Here is a 15,132-nt window from a genome sequence, read left to right as displayed (position 1 = left end):
AAAGTTGTGAGGCAGAGTTCCAAGGAGGAGGGGATATGCACTGAAAAGAGCACCAGGAATCTGCAGAAAGGTCCTCTTGAGTTTTTGCTGAGTACTAGACCAGACACACATAGGGTGAAACTTGACAAGGCCTGACAAAAAACAACTGGGGTTGTAAACTGAACTATTCCTAGAGCTTGCACAGAGCAGAGAGATATTTGAGCTCTGATCAACCAAAGTAGGGAGTCATCTGTTCTCATCCTAGGCATTTAGTGGAGACCAATGAAAGCTAGAAAAGAGAGAAAAGGAAATTCAAAGTAAGTAGAAGGAAAGAAATAACACAGAACAGAGCAGAAATTAATGAAATAGAATATGGATAAATACTTTAAAAAAATCAATAAAACAACTTCAGCCAGCAACCAGTCAGGAATTGATGCCTGTCAACAACCACACGAAGCCCCAGTTGAGCCTCCAGATGACTGCAGCCTCAGCTTATAGCTTGACTCCAACATCATGGAAGACCTGACTCAGAACCACTCAACCAAGCTGTTCCCAAATTTCTGACCCTCAGAAACTATGAAATATTAAATGTTTGTTGTTTCAGGCTGGTAAGTTTTGGGGTAATTCATAATGCAGCAGTAGATAACTTGTATGGTCTCCTTTGCAGCTCTTCTTTTTCTGTCTACCTGTAATTCTTTTTTTTTTTTCAAATTTCTTGAGATAAAATTCACCATTTTAGAATGCATAATTCACTCTAGAATGCATAATTCAGTAGTTTTTAGTATATTCACAAAGTTCTGCAACCATCTCCACAAACAGTTTTACAACATTTTTATCATGTCAAGAAGAAACTTCATACTCAGTATCAGTTACTCCCCATTCCTCCCTCCCCTAGCTCCGGGCAACCAGTATTCCACTTTCTCTCTTTATGGATTTGCCTATTCTGGATATTTCATATAAATGGAATTATACAATTTGTGGCCTTCTGTGTCTGGCCTCTTTTACTCAGCATAATATTTTCAAAGTTTATCCATGTTGTAGCATGTATCAGGATTTCATTTCATTTTACAGCTAAATAATATTCCATTGTATGGACATACCACATTTTGTTTATCCATTCACCAGTTGATGGACATTTGGGTTGTTTTCACTGTTTGGCTATTATTAACAATGCTGCTATGTACAGGGTTTTGTGTAGACCTGCATTCTCAGTTCTCTCAGTTATATACCTAGGAGTGGAATTGCTGAGTCTTGTGCTAACTCTAATGGTTTCAATTTGCCTTTCCCTATTGACTAAGGATATTGAGTATCTTTTCATGTGCTTATTAACCATCTGTATACCTTCGATGGAGAAATACCTATTCAACTTCTTTACCTATTTTTAAAATTGGGTTGTTTGTCTTTTTATTTTTGAGCTCTAAGTGTTCTTTATGTATTCTGGATACTAGACTCTTATCAGATATTTGATTTACAAACATTTTCTCTCATTCTGTGGGGTGTCTTTAAGAAAGGAATATTTAAGAAAGTGTTACCTAATTCAAGGTCACTGCCTATAATTCTTTAAGAGCTCTGTTCAAGTTCTTTTCTCCTTACTAGATCTTACTCACTTCCTGAGAGAGGCTTGCTCTTTAAGAATCAAGTACCTCCCACTGTCATCTGATAAGATGAGCTCAATTTTCCTCCTATTTTCTATAATTTCAATTACCATATGTTGAAAAATCTCTGTGCCAGAACTTTTCCTGAACTACAGACTTCTGTATCTAGCCACCTAATAAATAGCTCTCCTCAGATGCCCCACAGGTACCTCAAACTCTTCAAGTCTAAGCCTGAAGCCCTCATCTGGCTCACCACATGTGCTTTCCTCAGCACTCTGTGTTACAGTCCATGACAATCACCTGCTCAGAACCTGAGCCTCATCTTTGATTCCGTCTCCCCTCCATTCCCTATCCATAGCTCTTAGATCTGACCTGCTCTCTACCATTACCCTAGCTCAGACTACCATAGTTATTGCCTCTTTTACTGCAACAGCCTCCTAACTTATCTCTCTGCTTCTGTCTTGCCTTCCTTCTAGTCTCTTCTACTATTCCAACCAGGTAATCTTTCTAAATAAGAAAATCTGATGCACTGTTGGTGGGAATGTAAAATGGTACAACCACTTTGGAAATTGATTTGGTGCTTCCTTAAAAAGCTAGAAATAGATGTACCATATGATCCAGCTATCCTGCTCCTTGGAATATACCCTAGAGAGACAAGAGCTGTCACACGAATAGATATATGTACACCCATGTTCATCGCAGCACTGTTCACAACAGCAAAAAGATAGAAACAACCTAGGTGCCCATCAACAGACGAATGGATAAACAAATTATGGTATATTCACTCAATGGAATATTATGCAACGATAAAGGACAACGATGAAGCCATGAAACATCTTATAACATGGAGGAAGCTGGAGGTCATTATGCTGAGTGAATACAGTCAGTCACAGAAGGACAAATACTGTATAAGACCACTATTATGAGAACTCAAGAAAAGGTTTAAACACAGAAGAAAACATTCTTTGATGGTTACAAGGGTGGGGAGGGAGGGGAAGGGTTATTTACTAACTAGACAGTAGATATGAATTATCTTAGGTGAAAGGCAGGACAGCATTCACTACAGGGGAAGTTAGCACAACTGGACTAAACCAAAGCTAAGAAGTTTCCTAAATACAATCAAACACTTTGAGGGACAGAGTAGGAGGGGTAGGGGTCTGGGGACCATGGTTTCAGGGGACATCGAGGTCAATTGGCATAACTAAGCCTATTAAGAAAGTGTTCTGTATCCTACTTCGGTGAGTGGCGTCTGGGGTCTTAAAAGCTCGCAAGCAGCCATCTAAGATGCATCAACATGTGCCAACCACTTGGAGTAAAGGAGAATGAAGAACACCAAAGACACAAGGAAAGTATTAGCCCAAGAGACAGAAAGGGCCACACAGACCAGAGGCTTCATCAGCCTGAGACCAGAAGAACTAGATAGTGCCCGGCTACCACCAATGACCACCCTGACAGGGAACACAACAGAGTCCGGGACAGAGCAGGAGAAAGGTGGGGTGCAGAACTCAAATTCTAGTAAGAAGACCAGACTGAATGGTCTGACTGAGACTGGAGGTACCCTGGAAAGCAGAGCCCCTGGATTCTCTATTAGCCCAGAACTAAAACACTTTCTGAGGCCAACTCTTCAGACAGGGATTGGACTGGACTGTGGGACATAAAGTGATCCTCGTGAGGAGTGTGCCTCTTAGCTCAAGGAGATACAAGAGACTAAACGGGCAGCTTCTGTCCGGAGGTGAGATGGGAAGGCAGAGAGGGTTAGGAGCTGGCAGAATGGACATGGGGAATCAGGGATGGAAAGGAAGAGTGTGCTGTCACAGTATGGGGAGAGTAATTATGATCACATAACAACATATGTATAAATTTTTGTATGGGAAAAAATAAAAATTAAAAAAAAAGAATATCTGATCCGTTACTGACTTACTTAAAAGTCTTTCAAGGACTCTCTTTTATTTTTTGGATAAATTCAAACTCACATTGTGGCTCATAAAGTCCTGCATTATATGTCCCTTCTTTGTCTATCCCATCCATCTCCATGGCTTAAACCCCACCAAATTTCACTTTATGTTTTATCTTGGTTTGTACACTTGCTGTTCCTTCTACTAGGAACACTTTTTCTCCCTTTCTTTCCTTCTCCCACTTCTATCCAGTCCAGTTGCTGTCAAGTTGATTCATTGCAACCTCATGTGCATCATAGCTGAACTGCTACATAGGGTTTTGGAAGTCGACCCCCAGGCCTTTCTTCTGAGGCATATCTGGGTGGACTCGAACCTGCAACCTTACGGTTAGCAGCCAAGCATGTTAACCATTTTCAGCACCCAAGGACTCCTCCTACTCCTGCAGTAGTTTGTTTTCCCCCATCTCAGTACTTATGCCAATTGTCTGTTTATCTGTTTACTTGTCTCTGTCTTGTTGTCTCTCCGTCTCTTTCTCCCTAACTTCTCCATGAGAGTTCTATGAAGAGTCTGTATAATTAATCATTGTATCCTCTTGCAATATCAAGTACTCAACTCACACTTGTTGGGTAAATGTATAAAAATACCTCCCCTCCATTTAATGTTCTCTTTTTCTCTACCCTCTAAATTTCTATAGCACTAACTCATTTTGGAAGGTCCCTGGGTGGTGCAAATATTTGCAATAGCTGCTAACCAGCAGGCTGGTGGTTTGAGTCCAAATCCACCCAAAGGCACCTGGGCAGAAAGCCTTGGCGATCTACTTCCATAAGATTATAGTCATTGAAAACCCTGTGGAGTGCAGTTCTACTCTGAAACACATAGGATCTCCATAAGTCAGAATGCACCTAGCACATTTTGCCTTTATTATTTTCTGAAAAGGTTCAGTTATACTGAACCTTCTAAAAAGATTCTATTAAACACCACCTGTTATGTGGCAGGCACTGGGTTAGTTGTAGGAAAATTAAAGATTACCTGTGATCTCCTTAAGGTTCTTGAGGCTGGGTGGGGCCAAGCCTCAGTTATTTTTACATTTCCCATGGAACCTAGCCCAGGAGCCTCGTTAAGTGGCATCGTGTAGTAAAATAAACATTGGCCTGAAAATCTCACTTTCGGATTTGACCTTTAACTCTTAAGAGCTGTGTGACTTTGGGCAAGTCACTTCATGCACCTAGATTTATTTCTTCATTGTGACAAAAATATAATAATTACACTTTTTAACTCAAGGGGTCACTGTATGGCTCAAATATGCTAAACCCTTATTTCCTCTCTTGTTAGAGGTCATCAGCTTCCGATGTACCATTGATTCAGTAACGGATTTTGTATTTGTATTGGGGTTGGGGTGTGAATGCTTGAGGCCAACTGTACACATCAATTATAAAAAGCATTCTGATTTCACTAACATTAAGATGAGAAAAAGGTACTCCTTTGAAGTAAGGCAGTACAGTGTCTATCAAAGTGCTTAAGCATTTTGAAAATGAGAAATGGTTGTACAAGTCTGAGCTCTGATTACGGCATCCTCAAATAGGTGTTTTCTGAATTAATGACTGATGGAATTGATTTTCTTCCTTCTTGCTCAGTCACATCTCTCAAAGATTTTCCGGAAAAAAATGGATACTGCAAATATACACAAAAGTAGAGAGCAGAGACTATGGCCCCCAGACACCCTTTTAGCTCAGTGGTGAAGTCACTTCCGAGGTTCACCGTTCAGCTGGGGATTGGACAGCCCCATAGAACAAAATGGGACTAATGAGGCACAGCAGTCCAGGGACAAGGGCTAGAAGGCAGAAGGGGACAGGAAAGCTGGTGTTAGGGAACCCAAGGTTGAGTAAGGACAGTGTTGATATGTAGTGAGGTTGTTAACCATTGTCATAGGGCAACATGTGTACTAACTGTTTAATGAGAAACTATTCTGTAAACCTTCATCTAGAGTGAGAATAGCAGCACAATTGGAAGAGCGTAGTTGATGTCACTGAACTGTGCATGTAGAAATTTTTGAAATGGTGTATCTTTGGCTATGTATATTTTCACCAAAAAAAAGTTCCTCAAGGTCAAGAAGGGAGAGGGTTGACATGTCATGGAGTTGTTAACCAATGTCATAAAACAATATGTGTACTGACTGTTCAATGAGAAACTATTTATTCTGTAAACCTTCATCTAAAGTACAATAAAAAAGTTTGAAAAAAAAAAAAGTAGAGAGCAATGAACTCCCATGTAGCAGTTATCCAGCTACAACAAAAAATCAATTCAACTCAGATAGTGCTTCATCTATATCCCTATTCAACCCCCTTCCTCATGGATAGAAGCAAATCTCAGATCATCTTCTGTAAATACTTCGAAGGGTTGCTGTTTAATAAGCATTTACTTTCCATTGCCACTAATTTTTCCTAAAGGTGCTTGCAAGCTTAGGTTCGCATTCCCGTTGTTGTTATTAAACTGCTCTCCAGTCGGCCCCCAGCTCACGGTGACCCACGTACAAGGGAACGCAATGCTGCCCAGTCCTGCACTATCTCCAAATAGTTGCAGGTCAGCTGTTTCAATCCTAGGGTTTCCACTGGCTGATTTTTGGAAGTACATCACAGTGTCTTTCTTTCCTAGTCGGTCTTAGTCTGGAAGCTCCATAACAACTGACAGATGTCAGGTGGTGGCTGTGCGTGAAGTACATTGGCCAGGAATCCAACCTGAGTCTCCTACATGGAAGGGAAGAATTCTACCACTGAATTGCATACTTCTCCCGAAAGATCTACATTTACCCAGTTGAAATACACATACCTCCTTAATGGGGGATCTACCCAACTGTGGTTACTAAGGGTGGGAAGTTAGTCTTCAAATCATTACTTGCGGAGCAAACTGGCTGTCTTACTCACATACTCAATACCTTGCAGTTTTTAAAGCCACTTCTCAATGCAGCAGGCAAAATGAGAAACAACTTTGTTAAGTTTGTATCTTTTTTGTTTGCCTGCTGATATCTTAACTTTTTTTTTTGGCCTCCCTGGGCGCTTAGTCACTATGTTAAATTATAGAGACAGTAAGTATTTTCAGCAGATTATTTTCTTCAGAAATTATGTTTTCACCATAATGCACTACTTGATGTCCATATACATATGAACATATGCCTATGCATTAAAATAAAAATCCATGTATGATTTTCCAAAATAACTGCCTCTCAGCACGTTAAATTTCCTATCACTGTGTTCAACTTTTTAAAAGTTCAAATGCAGCAGAGATTCTCGGAAAAAAAAAATTTGTCTCTTACTTTCTTATATGGTTCAGTGCTAGTTGTAACACTCAAACATAGCCACATATAATTATTTACTTAGATTAAGCTGCAGCTAATCATATTTATAGTGGCAATTAGGTGCATGTAGTAGTTTACCAGTACCAGTAGCTGTTGAGTCGATTTTGATTCATGGCAACCCTATGTGTGTCAGAGTAGAACTGTGCTCCATAGGGCTTTCAATGGCTGACTTTTTGGAAGTAGATGACCAAGGCTTTCTTCCAAGGTGCCTCTGGGTGGACCTGAACCTCTAACCTTTAGCTTAGCAGTCGAGCATGTTAACCATTTGCAGCACCCAGGGACTCCACAGTTGTGTAATTACTCTCTAATCAAGACTATAAAAAAACAAACAAAAAAAAAACCCAAACCTGTTGAATCAGTTCTGACTCATAGTGGCCCCATAGTACAGAGCAGCACTGCCCTGATCTTCTACAAGGGCCCAAAGTCCATCAAATGGGGGAAAAGACAGTCTTCTTAACAAATGGTGCTGGCAAAACGGCAAAAAAATGAAACAGGACCCATACCTCACACCATATACAAAAATTAATTCAAAATGGATCAAAGACCTAAATATAAAGCCCCAAACTATAAAGTTCATAGAAGAAAAAATAGAATCAATGCTAGAGGCCCTATTGCATGGCATTAACAGGATACAAACCATAACTAACAACACACATACTCCAGAAGATAAGCTAGATAACTGGGATCTTCTAAAAATTAAACACTTAAATGCTCATCAAAAGACTTCACCAAAAAAGAGAACCTACAGACTGAGAAAAAATTTTTGGACACTACAAGTCAGACAAAGGTCTAATCTCTAAAATTTACAAGAAAATCCAACACCTCGACAACAAAAAGACAAATAATCCAATTAAAAAATGTGCAATGGAAATGAACAGACACTTCACCAAAGAAGACATTCAAGTGACCAATAGACACTTGAGGAAACGCTCGCAATCACTAGCCGTTAGAGAAATGCAAACTAAAACCACAATAAGATACCATCTCACCCCGGCATTAATGGCATAAATCAAAAAACCTGGAAGTAACAAATATTGGAGAGGCTTTGGGGAGATCGGAAATCTTATGCACTGCTGGTGGGAATGCATAATGATACAACCACTTTGGAAAATGATATGGCGCTTCCTTAGAAAGCTCGAAATAGAAATACCATATGATCCAGCAACCCTACTCCTAGGAATATATCCTAGAGAAGTAAGAGCATTCACACGAATAGACATATGCACACCCACATTCATTGTAGCACTGTTCACAATAGCAAAAAGATGGAAACAACCTAGATGCCCATCAACATATGAATGAATAAACAAACTATGGTACATAAACACAATGGAGTATTATGCAACAGTAAAGAACAATGATGAAATCTGTGAAGTATCTCATAACATGGATGAAACTGGAGGACATTATGCTAAGTGAAATAAGTTAATCACAAAAGGATGAATATTGTATGAGACCTCTACTGTAAAAATTCATGAAAAATTTAACACACAAAAAGAAACAATCTTTGTTGGTTACGGGGGATGGGAGGGGTGGGGGGAAACACTAAATAGACAATAGGTAAGTGGTAACTTTGGTGAAGGGTAAGATAGTACACAATACTGGGGAAGCCAGCACAACTTGTACAAGGAAAGGTTATGGAAGCTCTATAGACACATCCAAACTCTCTGAGGGACTGAATTGCTGGGCAGAGGGCTGTGGGGACCATGATCTTGGGGAACATCTAGCTCAATTGGCATAACACAGTTTATAAAGAAAATGTTCTGCATTCTACCTTGGTGAGTAGCGTCTGGGGTCCTAAAAGCCTGTGAACAGCCATCTAAGATACTCCACTGGTCTCACCCCTTCGGGAGCAAGGGAGAATGAAGAGAAGAAGATACAAGGGAAAGATTAGTCTGAAGGACTAAGGGACCACAACTACCACGGCCTCCACCAGACTGAGTCAAGTACAGCTAGATGGTGCCCAGCTACCACCACTGACTGCTCTGACAGGGATCACAACAGAGGGTCCCGGACAGAGCTGGAGAAAAATGTAGAACAAAATTCTATCTCACAAAAAAAGACCAGACTTACTGGCCTGACAGAGACCGGAGAAACCCTGAGAGTATGGCCCCCAGACACCCTTTTAGCTCAGTAATGAAGTCACTCCCGAGGTTCACCGTTCAGCCAAAGATTAGACAGCCCCATAAAACGAATTGAGACTAATGGGGCATGACAGTCCAGGGACAAGGACTACAAGGCAGGAGGGGACAGGAAAGCTGGTAACAGGGAAACCAAGGTTGAGAAGGGAGAGTGTTGACATGTCGCGGGGTTGTTAACCCTTGTCATAAAACCATACGTGTACTAACCGTTAAATGAGAAACTATTTGTTCTGTAAACCTTCATCTAAAGTACAATAAAAAAAACAAAACAAAACTGTTGCCATCGAGTCAATTCTGACTTATAGCAACCCTAAAGGACAGGGTAGAACTGCCTCATAGGGTTTCCAAGGAGTGGCTGTGGATTTGAACTGCTGACCCTTTGGTTAGCAGCCGAGCTCTTAACCATTACACCACCAGGGATAGGGAAAAACTTACAAATATGGAAGCAGGAGGGTAGGTACAGTGAGGAAGTTTTGCAGTGTTAGGAGGGTGGGTGGGTAAATTTCAGTCAACAAGCACACATTTCGCAATGTGAACTGCATTCTCTAAGCTGGCACCATGGGTGAGCTGTGCCAGGGATGTTCACTGCTTGTTGGGCTTGACACCTATATAAACAGTACTCCTTGGAGTTTTCTGCTTGGTTTTCTGAAACATATTTGAGTTTTGTACCCAAGAGACAAATGACTTCATTTCCAAAATTAGTCAGTCATTTTTAAGTGTTCCGATAGGAGGTTTATTTGAATCTACCCCTTCAGAAGTACAGGAGCCAATCAGGATCCTGCTGCAGTGAAAAAGATTCTTTTATTGAAACCCAGCTTCCTTTAAAAGAAGCCAGGGACCACTGAATTACAGGCCTACCATACAGCCTTCCCTTTCTTCTTTCCACCACTCTAGGCCACAGATTTAAAAAAAAAAAAAAAAAAAGTTTTGACTTATTTTCACAAGTTACCACATGGTTTGGAATCTTTGGGGCAGCTTCTGAAATTTAATTGGCATGTGCCAGAGAAATCCCCTTTAACACACACGGTTGAATGAAAGAACAGTTTTGAGAGGTTGATTTCTATTTATTGCAGAAAAAAGATACTTAGGGAATTACAGAAATATCTAGCTTAAAGAAATCACCAACTTTTGAGAAAATCAGTGGGGGCCTGTAGACACTGAGCTTTAAAAAAAAAAAAAATTCAGTTAACAAATGTTTATTGAACACCTACTTTGGACAAGGCTGTTGGTAAGGTTGAAAAGTCTAAGGCTGCTTACCAAAAGGTCGGTGATTTGAATCCACCAGGCATTCCTGGGAAACTCTATGGGGGCAGTTCTACTCTGTCCTATAGGGTTGCTACGACTCTATGAGTCGGAATCAACTCAACAGCAGTGGTTTTGGTTTTTTTGGTTTTCAATCAACTATCCTCTATCCCCAAACTCAGGGAACAATGCAAGTGTTAAGTAGTAAAACTAGGCAAATATATAAGCAATGTAACAAGGCATCGCACGGCCAGGTTTACAAAAGGGTGTTTCAGGCAATATGTTCTCCTGGATTAGAATACAGGGATCGAAGAAAAAAAAAAGCCATAATCTGCTGCTCTTTAAATTGGTTCAGACTCATGGTGACTTCATGCATTACAGAGCAGAACTGCTCCATAGTGTTTTCTTGGCTGTAATTTTTAGAGGGCCCTGGTGATGCAGTGGTTAAAGCGCTCAGCTGCTAACAAAAAAGTCGGGGGTTCCAACTCATCTGTGGGAGAAAGATGTGGCAGTTTGCATCTGTAAGGATTTACAGTCTTGGAAACCCTCTGAGGCCGTTCTACTGTCCTATAGGGTCGCTATCAGTTGGAATCGATGCTAGGGCCATGAGTTTGGTTTGGTTTAGGAATCGTTGGGGGAAAAGCCCCTAGCTGACGCAAATGGTTTGCACTGGACTGCTAACCTAAAGGTTGGTGGTTCTAACCCACTCAGCCATACGGTAGAAGAAAGAACTGGTGGTGATCTGCTTCCCTAAAGATTACAGCCAAGAAAACCCTATGGAGTTGTTCTACTCTGTACCACATGGAGTCCTCACGTGTGGGAATTAACTCCACGTCAACACTAGCAATCTTTACCAGTTAAACCGCCAACCTTTAGTTAGCAGTCGAGGGCGAACCTTCGTGTCACCCCAGGGACCTACAGGGATCACAGCGATCTGGAAAGCCCTGGAAAATCTTCACAAGGAAGGTAGACATTGGACTGGGGATTAAAACAAAGATAACAATCAGATAATCTTAAAAGGAGAGGAGGAAGCAAACAGCGAGTCTTGGAGAGAGAGTCGACTTTGGCTGCTAGTCGAGAGATTAGAAGGGTGCAAAGGAGCCAGACTGCCAAATGCCTTAACGCCTGGCTAAGGGGCTGAGATGTTGTCTTCGGGACCCAAGGTCGATAGTAGTTTTCAGAACCAGACTACCAAATAGTGCGATTCCCTTTCCTTTTCTCCCTCCCCTCTTTCAGTCCATAAAAATGGAACCAGATTCAACAGTCAGGGACATTCCTGGCTGCCTGGCAATTAGGCAGCGACTGAGAGGTGCACAGGTATTGTTGGCCCCGAAGTTGTCTCTCTGGGGGTGGAGCTCAAGGGAAGTGGGAGGGGATTGGCCCAGGTAAGATCAGATTTATGCTGGCTTTTGCGAATTAATGTTCAGCTCCCCAAATACGCCCGGGGTGGGGGTGGGGTAGGTGGAGAGGCTCCACCGCCACAGAAAGGCACTTTTCCGAGGCGCTCTCACTATTCCAATGTCTGAGATTGCAAACGGCGGCTGCGGAGCTCATGCTAAACACACAAAAAAGTGTTTTCTCACCATACGGTTAGCGTTTCCAGGTTTCGTCTAGCTCTTGTTTACAAGAAATGGAAAATTAATAACGCAAATGAAATGACAACATGTTACAGGGAGGACTGACGAATAGTAAGTGCGTTATTAAACGGTCCCAGAAAGAACCAGTTTCCGTGCAGACGGGTCTGCAGAATCTGCAGTCTCCCGTCCTGTCTCTCCTACTGCCCGCCCGGAGGTGGGGACCGCGTCCTGTCTCTCCTACTGCCCGCCCGGAGGTGGGGACCGGGAATCGGGAAGTTCCTGCACACCGGCTCTCCTTCCTCGCAGCCAGCAGATGGCTCCCGGGCTCTCTCTCCTGCTCCCTCGCCCCCAAGACAAACGCAGGGCTTTTGCGGTTTAGGAAGGAGGCTGCGAGTAGGCGCGCGGAGGCCGCAGCCGCCGCAGCCCCGCGCAGCTTCTTCCGGGATTGCTCTCCGCTCGTGGTACAGAGCTCCCGGGCAGTACGCGGGCGGCCAGCCTGGGACCCGCGCGGAGGCCGGCTCTCGCGAGGTGAGAAGGAAACGCAGCAGGAGGAGGAGGAGGAGAAGAAGGAGGAGAAGGAGGAGGGCCGGCGTTGCCCCCGCCCCGCCGGCTCCGGGCAGGAGAGCTAAGGAACCCTCCTCCTTGGCCGCTGGTCTCCCCCCCCCTCCCCACGCCTTCCGCTTTCACCTAGGGCCATAGGTGCGGGCCGGAGCTGGGTTGGGGCTGGCGCCAGCAGAGCCGCGCCGCCGCTGGGAGCTAGCCGGAGGAGGAGTCGGCTCTGCAGCCGCCTGCGCCCAGCGGCCGCTGCGAGCCTGCCCGCTCCGCGTTCTGCCGCCGGGAACTGCGAGGAGGCGTCATGTAGATGCAGCAGCTAACCCACCTCGGGTTTGCAACTCTTTTTTTTCCTGGTGGGGCAGGGGGCGCGGCAAAATTCTATCTCCGCCCTCGTGCCTTTCTTGCCCATTCCCATTTACAAGCTGCGTTTAGCCTCTCTTGAAAAAACTGAGGGGGTCAGGGGAGGGCTGGGGCCCATAAATCAGACTTTGACTTGGAAAGCCCCCGGCGCCTAGAGGGCAACCATGACCGAGGAGAGTTCCGAGGTGCCCAGACAGTTGACAGGTAAGATTCGCGCGGTTGTTGATTTTTCCATCGTCGTCTGTGTCCTCCTCACCTCCACCTCCCTTCACACTTCTGCCTTTCAGCAGGTCCCGCAAAGTCTGGGCGCTTCTTAGGTCGGAGTGGTGTTGGGCAGGGTCGCTGGGGTCGCAGGGAAGTTTGCTCCTATCTGACTCCATGAAGAGCCAGGTGAGGAGGGATCAGGAGCTGGCTCTCCAGTTATCGGCTGAGAGCATCCGGCGCCTCCTCCTGCCCCAACGAGGGGGTCGAAGTTGCCGAAAGGAGGCTGGCTTCTCCGATTTGAGAGTTCTGGAAGCGAGGAGAACCCTTTACAGAATCCAGCCTACTGCCCCAAACTCGGGGAAGTCCTGGGAAGCCAAGCCCAAGGACCTCAGGTGGGCGCACAGTGGGTCGTCTCCGGTACGTGTCAGGCATCCCCGCACACCGCAGGAACACCTCATAGGACGGGCCCCTCTGACACACAGGCTTGGGGGAGGGGGAGCTAGTCTAGTGTACTGACTGAGGCTGGCAAGGCGTGGCTTGATTTAGCTAGCTGGGAGCGAAAGGGTTACAGGGCTGGCGCAAACTCGGGCCAGGAAATTGAGGGTTAATAATAAAAGCCTTATTTTAATAATGATTTACCTACTGATTGTCCTTATCCCAGATCTCTTAGGAAACCAGTGTGTGGTACCCACGCAAAGTGATCCATTGTTTGAGTCTCTTGAGGCTGGCCGGGGGGTGCTAAGTTTTAAGTCTTGGGGTTTAACTTAATTATCTAGAGGGTTCTGAAAACCCAGCGTTTAACTTGTGTGTGTTTATGTGTGTGTGTCTAGCATGTTGTATGGTAACAAGGTGTATATATGTGTTTGTGTACGCGTGTGTTTTGAGCCCCAATGACCTGTATTCCTTACCGTACCATCCTTGGCACACTGGACAGCCTACAGCAGAGAAAGAGGATGTTTACTCAGTGCTGACCATAAGAGGAAGTTCTGAGCGCCCATTCGTCTGCATTTGTGGAATTTGCCCCTCCGTTTCTCCTTTAGCCGTAATACTTCCGAGGAATGTGAGTGTGCTCCTCCATTAGTGACTGCTAACTCAGCAGGTAAAACTTGAAGTAAAGAAGCTGTTGCCAAGTTTGTATGGAGGACCCTGCTTGTGTTGAATAAAAACAAAACAACTTGGCCCTTTACCTGAATTTAGGGTAGGAAGCCCCCCGCCCCCCACTCCAGCCAATATACTGCCCAGTCCTGGTGGAAGTTGCCCCTGAGATAAAACATCAGCTGTCTTTGCTAGAGTAAGTGGTCCATCCGGTTCTGGGAGGCTAAGCCATTTCCAGTACCCCACCCGGAAGAGAAAACAAAGGCCCAGAGGCTGGAAAGATGCTTCCGGAGGTCCAGAGAGAGAGAGCATGCTTAGGCAAGGGCTGGTCTCTCTGGTCAGGAGATAAGGATAACGAAAGAAGGTGACAGATTTTTAATTTGTGGAATGAGTTGTCCTTGAGCCTGGTAATCAGAAGTTGAGGTAATCACCTAGGCTCCAGAGAGAGAATGGTGAAAGATGCGGTGGAAATAAGGTACCTGATTTATATTGATGGTTCTCAGAATAAATAATTTGGTATATATTAAAAGTTAAATTTGACCCTTTCCTAGAAATTTTTTTGTGTGTGTGTGTTTATCGACTGTTGCCCTTCTCACAGGCCTCTCCTTCAAATGATACACGCCTTTGTGATATGCCCGATGTGATTCTCTAGGCCTTTAAATGGTCCAATTTGGCTGGGTTAGGGGAAACTTCTGCGCTTGCTTTTTCTCTCTTTAATTTCAAGTGCTCCTAGGAGTTCTGCTCTGGTCCACTGAAAATGGCAACCCTGTGTGAAAAGCTCAGAATACTCCCCTAAAGGAATGCCTCAATGCATTTTAAATATGTATTGTGTATCTTTCTGAAATTAATATAGGTTTTTTATAGAAAAATTTAAAACTGCAGGAAAGAATAAAGAACAGGAAAAAAAAATGTCACCCATATTACCACTTAGAAATAGCTACTTTGAACCTTTTGGGAATTGACTTTCCAGCCTCTCTCCATGAGCATATATTTGTGAGTCAGGTCTATTTCAGATGCCCATTTCCCACCACCAAAATTAGGAGCACTTTGATGTTCTTTTTTAGGGGAGGGAGGAGTAGTTACCAGGGTGTGTTTTGAGTTCTGATTAGATAGGTGCTGCATAGAGAACTCACAATT

General features: G+C 43.8%; 1 protein-coding gene across 1 annotated transcript in view; it reads left to right on the top strand.

Annotated features, from left to right (window-relative positions):
- Nucleotides 1-12,517: 12,517 nt before the first annotated feature.
- CARMIL1 (capping protein regulator and myosin 1 linker 1) overlaps nucleotides 12,518-15,132 on the top strand; it is a 439,497-nt gene continuing 436,882 nt past the window's right edge. The window contains exon 1 of the mRNA XM_004383977.1: nucleotides 12,518-12,900. Coding sequence (XP_004384034.1) covers nucleotides 12,861-12,900 — 40 coding nt within the window. The 5' untranslated portion in view covers nucleotides 12,518-12,860. The remainder of the gene's footprint in view (nucleotides 12,901-15,132) is intronic.

This window comes from Trichechus manatus, unplaced genomic scaffold (assembly GCF_000243295.1).
Source record: "Trichechus manatus latirostris isolate Lorelei unplaced genomic scaffold, TriManLat1.0 scaffold00115, whole genome shotgun sequence".
NCBI lineage: Eukaryota > Metazoa > Chordata > Mammalia > Sirenia > Trichechidae > Trichechus > Trichechus manatus.
The sequence above is the reverse complement of the archived record's forward strand: the minus strand, read 5'-3'. Positions and strand labels throughout refer to the sequence as shown.